Source organism: Antedon bifida, chromosome 11, assembly GCF_963402885.1.
Source record: "Antedon bifida chromosome 11, ecAntBifi1.1, whole genome shotgun sequence".
Taxonomy (NCBI): Eukaryota; Metazoa; Echinodermata; class Crinoidea; order Comatulida; family Antedonidae; genus Antedon; species Antedon bifida.
In genome coordinates, this window is record NC_136236.1 from 13,950,076 (window position 1) to 13,967,459 (window position 17,384).

General features: G+C 33.4%; 4 protein-coding genes across 5 annotated transcripts; 1 reads left to right on the forward strand and 3 right to left on the reverse strand.

The window, feature by feature from the left end:
- The first annotated feature begins 229 nt into the window (after positions 1–229).
- LOC144855676 (uncharacterized) lies at positions 230–6,441 on the forward strand. 2 transcript variants are annotated; one of them, XM_078713588.1, is made up of 6 exons: positions 230–330; positions 3,037–3,085; positions 3,510–3,621; positions 4,804–4,947; positions 5,051–5,104; positions 5,207–6,441. In XM_078713588.1, the coding sequence occupies exons 1-6, from the start codon at positions 289–291 to the stop codon at positions 6,351–6,353; spliced, it is 1,548 nt and encodes a 515-aa protein (XP_078569714.1). In that variant the 5' UTR covers positions 230–288; the 3' UTR covers positions 6,354–6,441. The 2 variants fall into 2 exon arrangements, with proteins under 2 accessions (XP_078569714.1, XP_078569715.1); XM_078713589.1 differs by lacking the exon at positions 230–330 and adding an exon at positions 1,375–1,486.
- Positions 6,442–7,255: 814 nt separating this feature from the next.
- On the reverse strand, positions 7,256–8,626 carry LOC144855703 (uncharacterized). Its single transcript, XM_078713621.1, has 2 exons — positions 8,504–8,626; positions 7,256–8,139 (listed from the first exon to the last, which is right to left on the reverse strand). The coding sequence occupies exon 2, from the start codon at positions 8,136–8,138 to the stop codon at positions 7,668–7,670; it is 471 nt and encodes a 156-aa protein (XP_078569747.1). The 5' UTR covers position 8,139; positions 8,504–8,626; the 3' UTR covers positions 7,256–7,667.
- Positions 8,627–10,989: 2,363 nt separating this feature from the next.
- LOC144855679 (RNA polymerase II-associated protein 3-like) lies at positions 10,990–14,577 on the reverse strand. Its single transcript, XM_078713592.1, has 11 exons — positions 14,399–14,577; positions 13,876–14,037; positions 13,614–13,751; positions 13,342–13,469; positions 13,019–13,140; positions 12,743–12,900; positions 12,416–12,600; positions 12,107–12,263; positions 11,837–11,934; positions 11,583–11,677; positions 10,990–11,215 (listed from the first exon to the last, which is right to left on the reverse strand). The coding sequence occupies exons 1-11, from the start codon at positions 14,543–14,545 to the stop codon at positions 11,127–11,129; spliced, it is 1,479 nt and encodes a 492-aa protein (XP_078569718.1). The 5' UTR covers positions 14,546–14,577; the 3' UTR covers positions 10,990–11,126.
- Positions 14,578–14,836: 259 nt separating this feature from the next.
- LOC144855478 (uncharacterized) lies at positions 14,837–17,143 on the reverse strand. The gene is made up of 2 exons (XM_078713354.1): positions 15,703–17,143; positions 14,837–15,546 (listed from the first exon to the last, which is right to left on the reverse strand). Exons 1-2 carry the CDS (start codon positions 16,610–16,612, stop codon positions 14,882–14,884), a joined length of 1,575 nt encoding a protein of 524 aa, XP_078569480.1. The 5' UTR covers positions 16,613–17,143; the 3' UTR covers positions 14,837–14,881.
- Between the last annotated feature and the right edge of the window lie 241 nt (positions 17,144–17,384).

A 17,384-nucleotide genomic window follows, 5' to 3' on the forward strand; every position in this document is an offset into this window, starting at 1 on the left:
TCGATTGTTGATGCATTACAATGAACAACATTAACTTAAGCTGACTAGGTGGTAGGGTCAACGAGTCATTTTCTATTCAATCTTTTTGTTTGATTGTTTTGCGACTTACAAAGAAACAAAAGATGCCAAGCAAGTTGCGAATCGTTTTTAATCAATTCTGCCCGATTCCTGTTTGCAATAACATGCTGGACTATAATTAGACCTGATTTCTCTGACTTGAACAAAGTAATTATTCTACAGGATTTACAAGAATTGTTTTTAGAATAAATAATTTTGTTTCTAACATTAATGTCATTTGGAAATAATGCGACAAACATGAACGTCTTACATGTAAGTATTCTAAATATTGCATTTCCATTCGAACATACGGGTATAGTACGTTAGGTTACGTTCACATGTAAATACGATTGGACTGACCATTGTCTGTCGTTTCGTTTCATAGTTACCATGGTTCCATTCCAATGTAAACAGTCGGTAAACTACACTAAATCAATCTATTCGTTCGTCGAGTTCACTCTTAACGCGGATTCACATTATATCCAGCGTTTTCGAGTTTGTAAGGATACTTTATCTAAACGGTCCAAAATCAACATGGTACAATATTTTTAAGAAATAACGTATTCCTTGTATACATTGCCAGTATTCAATATATACAGTACTAATTAAATTAGTTTTGTTATAGTATTCGATTTGTCAATTTTTAAATGAAACCATAATTTCTGTGGATATATATTTAATTGATAATCAATATGCTTATTTTCCTGATGAAAATTTCAGCGTATTTTAATTTTTAAATTCGAGAAAATATCTTCACGAAATAGTGAAATATGTAGGCTTCTCTTCACATTGGAACTGGATTTGTTATGTATTTTAATTATAAGTGTGTAACTCTTTTCAATTTCCATTTTGGTGAGCCACTTGACATTTTGCTTTTTGGTTAACCAGTCTTTTGGATTTTGAACTCTTTTCTTTTTTTGTTTTGTTATGTATTTGTTCTTTTCTTTTTTAAAATGGAACGAAATGGAAAGAGTATGACGTGTCATTCCATCGCAGCACGGTGTGTACTGTCATTCCATCGCAGCACTTTTGTTCTTTACAGTGCTTTATAGTATGATATAGTACAGGTAATAGCACAATGGAGTACCACGCATAGAAACGGTGGTAATATAAATCTTTAAAACACGTGAACAGGGGTCAATACGTAATATATACATCAAGAGTATTATTACATTTATTGACAATTATCAAGGGGATCGTTAAGCAAACTAGTTCACCATTCAAGTATTCTGTTATGAATAGAACCACGTGACCTCTTGCTACCCCTACCGTAATTATCATACCGACGATATACACCTTGAATAAATGCTACATCGCAGAGTAGCAGTCAGTGTTTGCGCAAAGCTTTTGTAACGGTTACTAGGTTTCAAATTGGAAATTATTTTTGAAAATGTCTGAAAACGTTAGGTGTTCTTAAGTCATCAATAAGGTAGGTTTATTATACGAATATTAACATATGTAATTTTTGTCTTTTTTGTTGTTTTGTAATCTTAAAAAGTGTATCTATGTTCTCGCACGAACATGCTAAAATACGTATTTTGTTTCAACAAGTCATCGAATATGAAACTCATGTATTGTGTACTTTGCTGTTTAATTAATAACTTATATATTAAATTGATACTTTTATTGATAATAGTTATTAATTGTATGTTGATCGTACCGAAAGTAATAAATCATCACCATCTTTTGCACCGAGAGACAAAACTAAAAGACTAAAACAATTTTTAAGTGGAATACTGTTTCGGTTTTGATGACCGTACAATATGCAACGAAAATTAAACGAAATATATAAAAAGAAGTTTTATATTAAATGATAAGGGGAGGATGGACAAATATTTAAGAAAATGTCGAGAGAAATGCATTGAGAAGATGAGTATTGTTCAAACCACATTTTAAGAACACCACCCTAATGGCGGCAAATCACAGAAAGACTAAAGTCGAAAGCAAAATAACATAGTTTTACCCTGAAAAGGGCCAAAATAAGAAGTTCCTTTAAGAAAAAACATGATCAATTTCTTATATAAAATGTAGTTTAAGATATATAATAAACTACTAATACCTTTATGGTTTATCTTATTTTATTTTTTTTAAATATCTTACGTAATGAATTTAAGATAACGAGTAATTACATAACTGAGATTTCAATGGTGACATTTCTCTTTAATTATACATTTTAATACCGTGTACATACAATATTTGTATTAGTTAATCACACAATATAACTTCTTACGTAGCAGATTTCATTTAAATTATTTCAATTTCATATATTGAAATCTCATCCCAATTTATATCACTTTCAGCTGCGGCTTTTAATCACCTTACGGATATATTAAATACTCTACATCTTTACATAAATTCAAAGCATTTTGTAAAGAGACTCATAAAACCTTAGTGTGTGTCTTTCCTGTTTGACAGGAATTAGGAATCGACCCACCACAACGCTGTTTTTTTTTTATATGCACTATAAAATAGCTAATATATACAGCTATACATCGATATTTATCGTTATATTTTTTTACAAGTCAACCATGTTTTGGGTTTGTTTGTTGCATTCCGAGTAAACAATAATACTGTAGCGGATTGTACATTAGTAGTTTAAATAAGGAAAACCGTAAGAAATGTTTAGAATATCTTTTTAACGACGAAAAAAGTATTAAAAATCATGTTCTCTAAATAATACAGAGTGTTTAAAACGTCACAAAACACTGTAAAATCATCGTCATATTCAATTGTCGTCATATTCGATATTAAAATGTATCTTGTTCAAATTATTCGGTTAGCACGATCATTTTAAGTCAAGAGGAACCTCTTTATAAAATCCTTCAAATCAAACATAAGCATATTGGCTTTAATTAATATGCGATACTTAATGCTTACCAACACTTAAGGCAAACAATACAACTATCAAAGGCGATTCACAGGCACTGGTACTAATGGTTACAACCATGACATCACATTTCTTATTTTCATTATTTTCAGAGGAAGTATGCTGACTATAGGTTGATGTTTCATAAGCACAGGATGCAAGGTAAACTTATGATATTTATTAAGTTGAAATCGATGATGAATGAGCCAATGAGAATCGTTCAAGATACTGATAATGACGAAGATGAATTGTGATAATAGATGATGCGAATAAGATAATGATTATGATGACAGCTACAGGGAGAGTGGATGTAGTTGATAATGATTAGTAAGGTTGTGAGGAAGAATGATACATTAATGATAATGATGAAGTTGATCAAGATATGATACGGACGAATTTGATTATAAGAGTGACAAATTAGAAAATGATATTAAAGATAATAAATATGATTATGAAAATTACTTTAGCTGGAGACCATTGGAAGTTAGTCTCAGTGTCGACCTAATGGGTCCAGGGTTAATATATACACTGATATTCTTAAACCTGTGTATTATAAAGTTAATCATTTAACCTAAAATATTCACAGGAACATCGTTTCGATCAGAAACTAAATTTGCTGATAGTCAACAAAATAATAATAGAACGCATTCAACTTTTGTCAATCAAGTTACGAACAGTCTGGCAACAAATCGAGATGGGTGAGTATAGTCCACTAATTGATACGTCAATATTAATGTACAGTACAAAAAATCACTTTATCAATAAATGGACACTTATAAACTTTGAATATAAGTTAAGTGGAAAGTTTAAAGTCCGAGTACTCTAAAATGCAAGTAAACAAACACTTAAAAGCGGGTAAAAAAGTTTATGAATAAAATCTGAAGTTAATACCCATAAAAATACTGAAGTTTCGGCACAGAGTGAAAACAACGATTTTAGAAAGATCTTTAATAAAAAGTAACCATAATGGCTATGATACATTTTATATTTTCCGTTCTAATGTACTTGGAATTTACGTTCGAATCAAATGATTTGTTTTATCCCATTGTGGGTTTTACAAACTCTGCATGGGTCTCTTACCTTCATTGGAAGCATGACATAATAAAATATGAGGTTGTAAAAGGTGAAAGCACATGGTATGCAGTGGGTAGAATTGTATACACGTCGCCCGACACGTCGCCATGGTGATAGCTAACTCGTTCCTTCCTTCCGATACTATTTTCCTTCTTAGTATTATTTTATTAAACAGTCGGTTTATTGGATTTCTGCTGTACTGTGTGTTATGGGTTTCTATTCGATATATCAGGGCCAATCACTCAAATAATCTTGATACAAAATAAAAGATCATTATCATAGACGTGTCAAAGTACTATATCTAAAGAGTATAGCAACTTAATCGCTTTTTAATTGGGTTGAGTTTTATTATCATTACCATTACAGTTCTGGCTATATTTGTTTAGTCTACTGACTGTGTGTACATAGTAAACATAGATACGGTACAATACGTACTTCTATGTTAAATAAACACTTAGGCATAATTAATCATTTACAAAGTTACAAAGTGTATTTTCTCGTCATTACGTTTACACTTGTTTCATCGCACGCAAAGGAGGACGCACCATTTTTATTTATAAACAATCTTATACGCGATTATTCAACGTTACCGTCTTCTATTCCGTAAAACGTATGAATGGAATTAATGTAGACGTATAAAGATTATATGAAGGTTTAAGCACAAACAATGAAACCAGTCCTGAGTGTCCATGGTAACGCAAGAATATCTGTTTTCATTATTCCGTTCAACGAGTAGAATGATGACGAGGAATAAGTGCACTATGACATGGAATATAAAGAGTAAATTGATTTTATTATTTTTCTAGGCAACAGTACTGGCCCCGAGTTGCACCCACAGAGCTTGCTACAACGTCAAAAGAACTAGCTATGCACCAATTAGTACAGAGAGTTAAACAAAGGCGAAGTGGTGACCAGAATGTTGGCATGGGGAAATCCCCTATGATAATCAAGTAAGTGTTGAAGATGATTTTGATGATACGGTTTGGGGTAGTTGGTGATGATGACAATTAATGCTGATTGCAACCAAATTCACAACATTCTATTTTTCCACAGAGCCTACCGACCACCAAGGGGACCTTATGTCATACAACAACAGTCTTTGATGAAGTAAGTAGGCCTAGGCCTATATTTTACTTTGAAGCTTATCTAAAGTGATCCTATAAAAATTTACTTAAAATCTTACTAATTTCTACACATTAATTTTTTCAGACGCGTAATGGTAGTACGACCTGCTTTTGACGACAAAAAGAAGGGAAAGAAATTTCGACATGCCCCACCAAAGAAAAGTATACCAAACACAGAGGGACAAATCGCAACTAAAGTCATCACTAGGCCAGAAAAATTAGAAATGAAGACTTGGAGACCGGCATTAGGAGGTGAATATCAAGCACATGTATTGCCATCAGCCGAAGATCGCTACGTACAGAATTACAAGCTACAAATGCAGCAGGCTGCTAAATTGTTAGAGGGCAGATATACCCATGCGAGTGACGTAAACTACGCGCTGAACCACGCGAACCCACTTCCACCAATAGCAACATCGGTCGAACACGCATCAGTAGATGATGCCGAAGACACAAATGATAATCTTATTACGATGGACAAACAGGATAGCAATACGAACATGAAATTTAAAGACTGTAATACAAAATCAAAGAAAAAGACCAAATTAATTTTACAAAAAGAAAAGTGGAAAGTTGTCGAAGGAGACGCTTATGAAAATAATCTTAGGACAAGACATAAATTCACAAATGCTAAACGACAATTCAAAGATGATTTAGAACGGATTCGGGAATTGTCGGCTATTCGGGAATTATCGTATACTCGGGATGATTTGTCTGCACAAAGGTCAAGCCGAGCTTCAATTCATAGTTCAACTCCATTAGACCCAATACAGGAAACAAATCCGATGAATAACTCGGAAAATGGCATATTAAAAACCTCATTACGAATTAGCGTACAGCTACCGGAACATGGAACTGATTTGGAAACTGAAAACGAAACGATTCCGAAAACTCCAACGGAAAACGAAGCACAATTTTTGACGGACAACAATATTCAAATGAACATTGAATCTTCTGATAACACTGAATATATAATAACTGACGAAGAAATTGAATCGGTAACACATGCGACAAATAATGATACAGTTAGAGAAAAGCAAAGTACAGACAATGATGAAAACAATAAGACAATGCCACAGTTAAGTGGTTTAGAATTAGTAACTGAACGGAAAGAAGATGACCAGATAACTCATGACGTCACTTACAAGAGAACAGTTGAAGATAAGAGTGAAGAGACAGATAATTTTGACGGTGGATATTATAGATTTGTATCTAATGATCAAATGGAATGAATTAACTCGGGTGAATTTATTTTACTAATTTTAAAGCGCAATATTTAAGTGTAAAAAAGACAAACCCAGTAATTAATGATTTAAAAACTATACGAAATAATTCTGATTAAATGATTACATTACGAAAAACAATAGTTGTGTCTTTTGAAATTATGTTTAAAATATGATTATAAGAGATTGAAATATTCCTAACTGCACTTAGGCCTATATGTCGACATTCGACAAAACTGATAGCAAGACCACCGGTGGTGGTACCGTACTACGGTAACCATATGACATTTGCTATACTAACTTGGTTCCCACCAGGACACAACGTAATGACGTTATTTCAGTATTCGGTACGCCTACTGTGTAAAGATCTGTCTACACTATCAAACTAGTTTGACAAAAAAAAGTGTGATGTGCACCAAATATGGTAGTGATATGACATCATCATGTCCATAATTATATGGCAACATCACATTTTTTTTACACATAAAGATTGATAGCAGACAGAGTTTAAGACAATTTATAGTCTTAACCACGACTTCCGGATAATTTATACGATAGAGTTGTGCAGAATTTATGAAATCTATGTATTTCCTTTTAAATCTGGAATAATGAAAAAGAACATTTTAATTAGAGATGTAGTTTGAGACATAAAGTTTGATAGTTTAGACAGAGCTAAAGAGCCGGAATTAGCCACATTACGGTACCATAAGTGCGTGTTAGCAAAAACGTTTTCCCGTAGGCCTACAGGTGACTGTAGAACAACTGTCGGTGAAAATTTAGATGAAGAAGAATATGGGCAGGTTCCATCTTTAACGTTTCTTAACTACCAGCGAATGTAGTTTTTAATGAATTCAATCCTACGTTTTAGAAATTGCTAAACATTACTACAAATAAATACAGAGAGTAAAATATCAGATGCATTCTCAATTATTATTTAATGTTCTAAACACTGATAAAATAGATACAAAAACACAAAATATATACAACACACTGATAACTTAAAGAACTGAAGAAAAAGATTAGCACACATAAAACACAAAATGATTCAATTACTATAGCATGTACTATGGTATTACATTTAATTACTGTATAATTATCGTTATAATGTTGTCGGTCTTCTTGCCTGTATATAAGTTCGTGATAATCACTCAGTGAACTTTCAGTAAAAGACCTTACCCATACTGCCCTATGGCCATTGCTTTGGAATGCGTTCGTAAATATCAATTACAGAATTGAAATTACTGATTTAGAAATGATTGTCTATGGAAAATGTTCTCGTTGCTTTGGAATGACTGCAGTAATGCTAGGAAAATTCAAAAATATTTATTCGTTCAAACCTAAATCTTCCATTTCTTTGTTAACCTCGTCTATATATTTCTGCATATCGAATGAACCGAAATTCTGACCCATGGTTGCTTCTTCTGGTGACAACCCATTTTTGCCTTCTTCTGCCGCCTCCAGATATTGTTGCCAATCAAAATCTGGATCGCTAAACTTTGGTAGAGTATCAGATTCGCCAAATCCATTAAAGCTGAGGCCTCCTTGCTCGATTCCACCAAACACAACCTGCTGTTGATCAGGTACATCGAATCCGTTTGAAAATTCTCCTCCTGCCAACGCAGTATCTATTTGGTTTTGAATGGATTCGCCAACGTTGTATTGAAACTTCTCCATAAAAGTGCTGAAATCGACGCTCATTGGTATTTCAGGCACACTGGTGTCCCATCCTTTTTCTACGGGTGCTGAAGAAACGATGACTGCCATCAGCAGAAATACTGCAACTTCTGGAAACATTCTATAAAAAAATGAAACATTTTACTCACAGTGTACGAGTACGGTAATTAATGGAAAGGCAAGCAGAATTTCGACTTTATACAAATATATTTTGTTGAACACAATACAATATATATTTTTAAAAAACAACCGAAAATATTTTCGTTTATTTGATACTTACAGGCTATGTTATTGTTAACTAAATAACAATCCAAAATCGGAACATGGTTTTAGAAAACTTATAATATTTAAAATCCCACGGTAGTCAACACCATGTTAAAACGGAATCACGTAAAGTAGGCCTAATACGTTTCTTACATAGCTTTGTAGGAATACAGAGTATTATAAAAAAACAATTGAATAAAGAAACAAAAATTATAACTTACGTTCTTATAGTTGAAAACAAACTTCAGAAAAAAATTATTTAGATTCAGTTAAACAACTTGCTTGCCAGAGTACATAGAAGTTTGCAGAGCCAGTCTTAATACCTTCTTATAAGTTGTGTTAAGAACTTTGATATGCTTCCCGTCCTACGTCTTACTTTATAGGTTTCTCATACCCGATCAACAACTCCTTCGACCAATCAGATGCGAGCGCGATTAGGTCACTTCCTAATTTAGATTTCTGGGTACTACCAGGCTCGGAAAGGCCCAGACAAGTACGAACGTTGCGTTATTGGAAGAAATGATGGTGAAATAAAAAAAAATGATATAAATTTGTTTCAATGGATGTTTTATGTTTTTTTTTCTCTCTTTTGTGGCGCAAACACCACTTTTATTCACATTCATATTATCCCATGTCATTACATAAAATCATATTATTTAACATTTTGTCAATTCCAATGTCGATTACAATTATTCATCAGTAACATTTTGACATTTTTGAATTCCGTATTACCTCCTTTTTTCATTAATTTTCTTATATTTATGTGTGTTTTATGTTCTTTATAGTATTATACACCTTCAATGTATTCTGATTCTTATTATCCAAAATGGAATGCTGTTTGAGCCTAGTGTGCTCTCACTAAAATAGCTTAATACATTCAACTTCACTATTCAACAATTTGCTGTTCTTTAACGATTTCTTATTAGCTTGGTTGAAATTTGTCTTTTGTACGGGTAAATACATTGTAATGTATTTTTATATATTTAGAGAAATTTAAAAAAAATAATAATTTAATGTAATGAACAGGTGGGAACCATTTCAGGAAGTTCCTAAGTGTGTCTAAGAAAATGGAAATTCCACTTTAGGTTACATTACAGTGCATGTTGCAATCCAAAGTAACTGTGAAAATAAGTAGATGACAAATTTTCTAGAAATTCGATTCTAAAAGATTTCCCGATTTTAATACTCGGAAATATTTGGATATTAAGAGATATGTCAGTACCAATGACTTTAATTAACATATAATCCCTCCCTCCAATTAAACAATTTCTTATTTAAGTTAAAGAAATATTTACTCGATAAAAGATAACTGGTCCCTTCAAACATTTTTACTAATAGTTTTTGTGCTAAAATTTTATATATTTTTTAATCTTAATAAATCATTGTGATAAATAAAACGAGACTGATCAGATGAGTATATCATATTTCAATTCATTTTTGTATATAATATTCTCTTTATGTAACGTATTTTATCTTGTTTTAAATGTTGTTTTAAATATTGTTATAATTGTAGGCTCGGATAGGCCCAGTTATTGGAAGAAACGATAAAAATTGCAACCCCTTCACCGATTGTGTCCAATAAATAAATGAAATAATATATAGGGGAATATATATAAAAAACATTTGTAATAAAGAATTTTAAAATGAGATATAGTAATTGTAGGATCGATAAAAACGTTTTGTTAACAGTTTGTTACGTTTCTGCACCTGTCACAGATGAGTACGGGTATTTTACGCTTTAATGTTTTTCGAGGGCACTGGAAAACTTCTTCATCCTATCACCGGAACTCATTCAAAATCTAACAATCAAACGGATGTTTAAGCTGAAACTCCGGTTGAAACCTGGGTTTTTTCGGTACCAAGTACCGATGGTTCCTCGGCTATCAAAGACACTGTAGGCCTACTTGAAAGAACACGAGGGGCAGATTTAATACCGATAATTGGCGGGTGGACCCGATTGACAAGTTACTAAAACATAAAGAATTTATGAAAATGGCTATAAGTGAATAGTTATTAAAAAATAAATGATTTGGGATCAAATTAACTTTCGCTGATCGACCTCCTCCAATCATAGTTCGACGTAGGGGAGGTGGGCCGGTAATGCAAGTCAAGGCGAGAGGATAATTAGGCCTACGTCACGATTTAATATTCCGGAGGGGATGTCACTTAACATAATATGTAGCAGTATTATACTACATGCTGGTGGTGCAATCAGATATCCCTGGGCCGTACAATACAGCGATATCGTTCAACTGTCGTGTAAATAGTTGAATACTTGCAATGCAATAACAGGCCTTTAGGCCTAAAACTAACTTTTTATGTTCTTGTTTCTCTTAAACAATTGAGTAGTGTATTTCATACAGGTTTTTTTTTTTCAAACAATCTACTGCGATGTAAAACATGGTTTGCGGTAAACCCTTAGAAAAGGATATAAAGTTGAAAATGTATCGACGTGTGGGTGGCTGTTATTCTACATCGACATATTTGTTTGTAATTTTATTCCCTTTCTTCCTTGTTCACATTGTCAACATATGTATTGTATTATTGTATTATGTATTTATACCACTTTGTTCCTACTTAACGTGTTAACATATGACCTTAAGACAATGGACTTTTTTTATATTATCGTATATTATTATAAATTATAGATACCATATTATCCATTTTTCAAATGTGATTTTATCATAACCAACCACAACCAACTAAATCAAACCATGTATCTAATTTATTGCTTCAATTGACATCACTGTGTCAATTGGTTGGCACTAAACAAATAGAATATAAACCACAGCTAAATGTTATTTTAAAATTGAAGTCTTCCAGCAAACAATGTAGTATTTCATGTTATATTCCATATTTCTTTGATACATCCCTCAATACCGCTTCATTAATGTTTTCGTTCTTTGAAATGTGTTCTAGTATATTTTTCACCACTATAAAAAGAAGTGGAAATTATGAAACATTAAAAAGGGAAAAATAACCAGGAAGAAATTGCTGATGAAATATCTGTACTGATGTTGGTATTCTGTTGATCTTAACAATATGTCAACTTAGTGGTGTAATCTTAGTTACACGATGCACTACATGGGGTGGTACACAGTATTCATTAAAAAACAAATTGGATGTTTCCATTTTTTTCACTTTAGATGCGATAAACATTGCGCCCATAAACCGCTCTCCCCACCTGTAGCTTCTTCTTCCTAACCAACCACCTTCCCATCAACCACCTCCCCATCAACCCTCAATAAATACATTTAATAGAAAATGAGGCTAGTGAAAAACATATAATCAAGTACTTACATTTCTTTTCTTCTGATGACATAAACATGACATTCATGTCAAATCGTTTGACCTTTGTAAGATTACTTATGACTGCAAACATTGCTTCATTTGACCTGATGAAACAAAGTGTATATTTAATACATTTTGTAATGAAACCAACAGAGCTTAGCCCCTTAGAAAAAAGGATTATAAAATAACAGTAGGCCTACATAAAAGATTCTTATAACAAGTAAAGGGAGTAAAGTTGTATTGAAAACAACGGAAGAACTTACGGTATATAATGGTTATGTAGTAATATTAGAATTTTTGATAACACATCAGAATCCATTGATTGCTTGAATAATGATGGATATGTTGCTGGATCAATTTGCTGGTGAAAAAAAGTGTTTTATCAAAATTACTGAAAGTACTAACTACAAGATTCAAGAAATGTTATTGGTCCAACTTAAAATGGAAATTCCCACAAGTACAACATAGCAATGAATGTTATAAAGTAATCAGTTATCTCGGAAATATATTGAAACAACATTTTTTAAACTTACTTTAAAATATTGAACAAGTTGTGTTGGATATTTTTCAAGCCGTTTCCAATCAGCAAGAAGATGGTAAGAAGATGGAGGTGAAGGAGGAAGAGAGGGAGGGGGAGTAATTATTGGAACATCAGCTGTTACAACTTCTGGTGCTGTCTTTGTTTTGTCTCTGCAAAAATTTTTTTTTCAAACATGTAGAATATGTTTATCAAGGAACTGTTTTGATCCTAGTGCAATTTTAAATAATTACAGAATACCGAAAACAAAATTATAAACATTTTAACATAACTAGCATATAAACAATCCTCTATATGATCTTACAATTGTGATTGTTCAGATGTGTCAGAATGCACTCTCTTTTCAGGTGTTTCTGTATCTGTTGATATTGCTGTTTCTTTGGGTACTTTTTGCCGATCATCTTTTGTTTCCATTGCTGTAGATTTACTATCTATGTTCTCCTCTTTATTTGTCCCAATCTCCTCTATATGAATCCTTTTTAATGGTTTCTGTTAAAACGTCAAACAGTGCGTCATTACTAGTAAAATTGGTAACACACTATCAGAATGCAATAATTGAAAGAGCTTTGACTTATTAAGTGCTTCAGCTGAGTTACCCAGGGAGAAAAACACTTAACACTTTTTATCTCACCTTTGACCTTAAATGAGGTGGTTTGTCAACTGCATATATTCTATTTGTTGGTGCAGAATTTTGTTTATCTTCTTCCTCCTTCTCCAACTTTCCAATCTTTTTAAGTTCTGTTTTTGCGAGTTTATTAGAAGGTTCTAATAAAAGTACTTGTTCAAAGTCTAGAAAAAGAAAATGAATGAACAAATATTCATATAAAATTCTTTGTTCTTCCAGCTAATGAGGAGTACACCCTAGCACAACCCTTAACTTGATATTAAAGTGTAGTGCATTACATACCTTGTTTCGCTTCACTAAGTTTTCCTAGGCCTAGCCTTGCTGATGCTCTTCTACAAACTGCTTTTACATAAGTGCAATCTAGTGATAAGGCCAGACTACAGTCACTCTCTGCCTCCTCAAATCTGTCAAGACAAAGCATATTAATTAATAATCAACATTTTAATCTATACTATAGGTATATTCAAATATATGAAGCTTTAACAGTAATTGTACTATAATGTTAATATGCCACTGTCGCATATTATTCTTTGGTAAAGCCTTTATCAATACTAGAGACAGTATTACCAAGGTCATACTATTGACTACTGTATGGTGGAGCTTACCGTTTAAGTTTTAACAAAGCCATAGCTCTATTAGCTGGTAAGATTGCATTTGTACTATCTGCTTCCATTCCTCTGGTGTAACACAACACAGCTTCATCAAACTTGCCTTTCTTGAAAAAGTCATTACCCTTAAAAATACCACATAACTTTATTAATGACAATATCATATAATTAATTGCAGAAGAGTCATTGGCTATTATGGGGATATTATACACCGAAAACCATTTTTTAATATAAAGCACTTTTCTATTTCATAGTCGAGCTGAACAAACCTTTTCTTTTTCCATATTTGCTTGCATCATTTTCTGCTGTCTTGTATTTTCCTTTCTTTCTTCATCACTGTCTGTTTCATATTCTGAACTAACCCTATTTTCTTCTCCTCCACTTTCAACTTCAGCGCAAGCTTTTTCCTTTAGAGAAAGCAAATATAAAAAACATTAATATTGAAGAGTGTATTGAAGATTTAAAAATATTGTATAAATATATGGTATAATTATATAATTTAAAATGCAAAAGTACTCGGATTTCACCTACAACATCAAATGTATCCCATTTTCTGTAGTCATAGGCCTTGATTCGTTGTTGTTTGACTGCAGATGGGTTCGCCGCCTCCTCCTTCGTATTTGTTGTTGCTTTGGATTGCTTTTTCTTTCGTTTTGGTTTTTCTTTTACTTGATTACGAACTGGTGGCAATTTCTAGAAAAAATGGAGTTAAATAATAATTGACAAATTCTTTTCTTGTTATTTGTACAAAATACAGAGTACAAAACCAAGATATACTTTATCTGTAGTTAGGGGGTATTTTTTACAAGAAAATATAAATACTACTAGGCCTAGGCCTAATTAGGGTAAGACATGTCAAGATGTAGAATTATTAGACTGAATGATAGAAAAGAGCAAAGACAAGTAAGCGTGTGCGAAAATGTCTAGGCCTAAGCATAGGCCCTAGGGCTAGGCCTACATATAGCATAATATACATCACAAGCCCGCCCAGCGGACAGCGTCTGTCGTCATGGCAAAAATAATGCCAGCAGAGTATTAATAGGTCTAGACTTACTTGTTGTTTTGTAGAGCTTTCTGTCTGTAATTCAACATCTTTTTCCTTTATAGTATCCTCCCAATTATCTAAATCACGAAGAAAGTCTTTAAGATCTTCCTGATTGTGGCGCATTTGCTGTTGCAAATCTAGAAATTTGTCTTCCATTTTCAAGCGTGTTTATTTTTCGTCGCGAGCTACAATTCATGGAACGCCACTGCTTATGGAACGCCATTCATGCCTTCTGTAAAAGTTTTCCATTTGGTATAAATTTGGTTTTTATATTTCGGCTCTTTTAATCTAAATTTATATTTAGTGCAACTTAATTTGACATAGGATTATATCTTTAAAATGCAAGTTTTTAATTGCGAAAAAAAGTAGAACAGACATACAACACACACATCTCTTTAAGATAAAATTATTTTATTACACATAAAATAAAAGTATTTATTTTCTCAATTATAATTTATTTTGAAAAAGTTGACTGCTCTCTAGATACATTATTTACTTGGTATTTTCTCTAGTACTATTGTAAATGCTTAAGTAGAGATTATATCGTAGCGATGATTGAATAAACGGTACAATTCGGGCTTCATTATGACACACATTTTGTTCAGAAGTAAGTTGGATATTACTAACTTGAGAATGCACCGTAGCCAGCAAATCTAATAAGTTCAGTTTACGTGCGTAATTTTCCAGAATGTCAAACAATAACGAAACGTACAGGGTGTACGCTCTCGTCTTTGATTCCTGTAACATCGTATGCGGGATACCTGCTACGGTCAACAAAAAATCTTCCTCATCCGGTATTAGATCTTTCAAGCTATCACTTTTAGAAGGAGAATCATTGCATTTCTTCCCAACTGATTTCATTGGTTTATCTTCTAGCAATTGCAAGAAGAACAGTTTCGGTTTTCCTGCGAGTGTCGGACAGTTGGCAGCGGTGAAGATGTCTGTGAGTTGCCGTATTTCTACTTTTATGGCATCATTGCCTCGGACATTTCCTGAATTACTTGACCCCTTCGAGAGGAGAACAACAACGATACAGTCAACATAGCGATGATCTTCCATTGATATGAAACGAAGAGCGGATATGATATCGAGGGATATCAATCCCTTCATTATACGAACGTTGAATCCTAGTTTTATCAGAACACTTCGAAGCTTGTCTGTGAAAATAAATTAGTAAATAACATTACATTACTTTACAAAAATACATAGTCCTCAAAAAATGGTAGGTAGGCTACTAGAGGTCTTCGCTCTCAGAGAACGACATCCACCGCCTCCATATTTAAAGTATAACAAAATGTCACCGTTTCTCTTACCTGTTTCACTATTGTCCTCATTAATGTCTCCTGTTGGAAAATTGTCAATGATAACAGCCACACCCCTTGGTCTCGTTCGCATCCTATAGCATGGACGCTCCATCCCTGACTCTCGATTGCTTCGAAATTCAACCATCTCTTTTGACAACGCCATCTCTCTAGCCCATATCTGGTACTGTCTAAGATCACCGACACCACGGGAAATAGGTCCTCGTAGTGCTAGAGTTAATCTGTTACCCTCCCATTCTATCGAAGAGAGTTTATTTAATCCGGGGGCAAGGTAGGCTGGCAAGCCGTGAAGGCGGTTATTTTTAATCTGAAGTTCCTCGAGATTCACCAGCTCAGCTATGCTTTGCGGAAGCCATTCTATTTGATTGTTATTCATCCATAGTGATTTAAGCCCAATCAACTTACTAATCTCAGATGGAATACACTTCAATTGATTGTTATCTATAAACAGTTTGTCAAGAAGTTTTAATTCTGAGCAGCATATCGCAGCGGGAAAATCTTTAAAATTATTGTCTGAAAGATCCAAGAGCCTTAGACATCTGAGATCTTTCACATCAGTTGGAAGAGTGGATAGGGCATTACTGCTGAAATATAAACGAACCAGTGACGGAACTTTACAAAGAATTCTTGGGAAGTGTTCGAACTTGTTACTTTCTAAATACAACCATCTCAATCTAACAAGTTGTTTAAGTTCATCTGGTAGATCAAATAACCTATTGACATTTAAATTTAACCACTGAAGGTCTGTCAGTCTGCAGACATCAGCAGGCAGCTTCTGTAAGTGTCGATAATTCAAATCAACTCTCAAATCAAACTGAGAAGTGCTTCTAAATGGCACGATATTCAACTTTTCCAGGGACTTCACCAGTTCTGCTGAAGGATCACGTATTTCTTCATCCATCTTCGGTCTGGCTTTTAAGTTTACCACCACAACAATATTAACAGTGTTAGGCCTACTGGTGACATTTATTTTAGTTACAGTTCGATGCCATTTTGATAGTAGTCGACAACAGTTGTATCAGCATCATTGATGAACCCACTATTTTAGGTTATCTATAAAGTGCTGCTAAATATTCTGTATTAATATAAATAATCGCAATCTCCAAGTCTTTGGTTTTGGTTACGTTTGCATTTCAATTCAAGCAATCAGTCACATCAAACATGGCATACCATTACATCTACAGTTCCATAACATTGTTATAATATTCACTGCATTATTCCTATGTTAACAACGACGAGTTACCTCCTATATCGACCTTTGCATCAGGAGATATTAATAATTTTACAATAAGCTTTGAAAAATAACACCTGCTCTCCTGCCGAGAAGGCTGTGAATCAGGTTGATGTCAAAGTCAATACATTCCCACGCAATCCTTCTTAATGGTCCAGTGTACCCCAAATAGACCCCTTGTTAAAAACTTATTCCCAGTACAAATAGACCTACTGCGTGGTAATAACAAATAAACTTGGAACACGGAAGGAGGTATGAACGTATCATAAAAGCAGTCTGGATTTGGATATCGATTTATACGAGTCAATGATCACAAAACAAATATACAGGGAAGACAATGAGTGCATCGTAGCCTAAAAAAAACAATCAAAGTACAATACGGTACTTAGTCAACAATGAAACCATACGTCATGGCGCTAAGACCAAACTTACTTGGCCTTCC

Coding starts and splice junctions, on each gene's coding strand:
- LOC144855676 (XM_078713588.1), top strand. CDS start 289: ATGTCATTTGGAAATAATGCGACAAACATGAACGTCTTACAT. Junction 331..3,036: donor CAAACATGAACGTCTTACAT/GTAAGTATTCTA, acceptor CATTATTTTCAG/AGGAAGTATGCTGACTATAG. Junction 3,086..3,509: donor TCATAAGCACAGGATGCAAG/GTAAACTTATGA, acceptor AAATATTCACAG/GAACATCGTTTCGATCAGAA.
- LOC144855703 (XM_078713621.1), bottom strand. CDS start 8,138: ATGTTTCCAGAAGTTGCAGTATTTCTGCTGATGGCAGTCATCGTTTCT.
- LOC144855478 (XM_078713354.1), bottom strand. CDS start 16,612: ATGGATGAAGAAATACGTGATCCTTCAGCAGAACTGGTGAAGTCCCTG. Junction 15,547..15,702: donor TGAGGACAATAGTGAAACAG/GTAAGAGAAACG, acceptor TTATTTTCACAG/ACAAGCTTCGAAGTGTTCTG.
- LOC144855679 (XM_078713592.1), bottom strand. CDS start 14,545: ATGGAAGACAAATTTCTAGATTTGCAACAGCAAATGCGCCACAATCAG. Junction 14,038..14,398: donor AAAGCTCTACAAAACAACAA/GTAAGTCTAGAC, acceptor CATTTTTTCTAG/AAATTGCCACCAGTTCGTAA. Junction 11,216..11,582: donor GTCATCAGAAGAAAAGAAAT/GTAAGTACTTGA, acceptor TTCTTTTTATAG/TGGTGAAAAATATACTAGAA.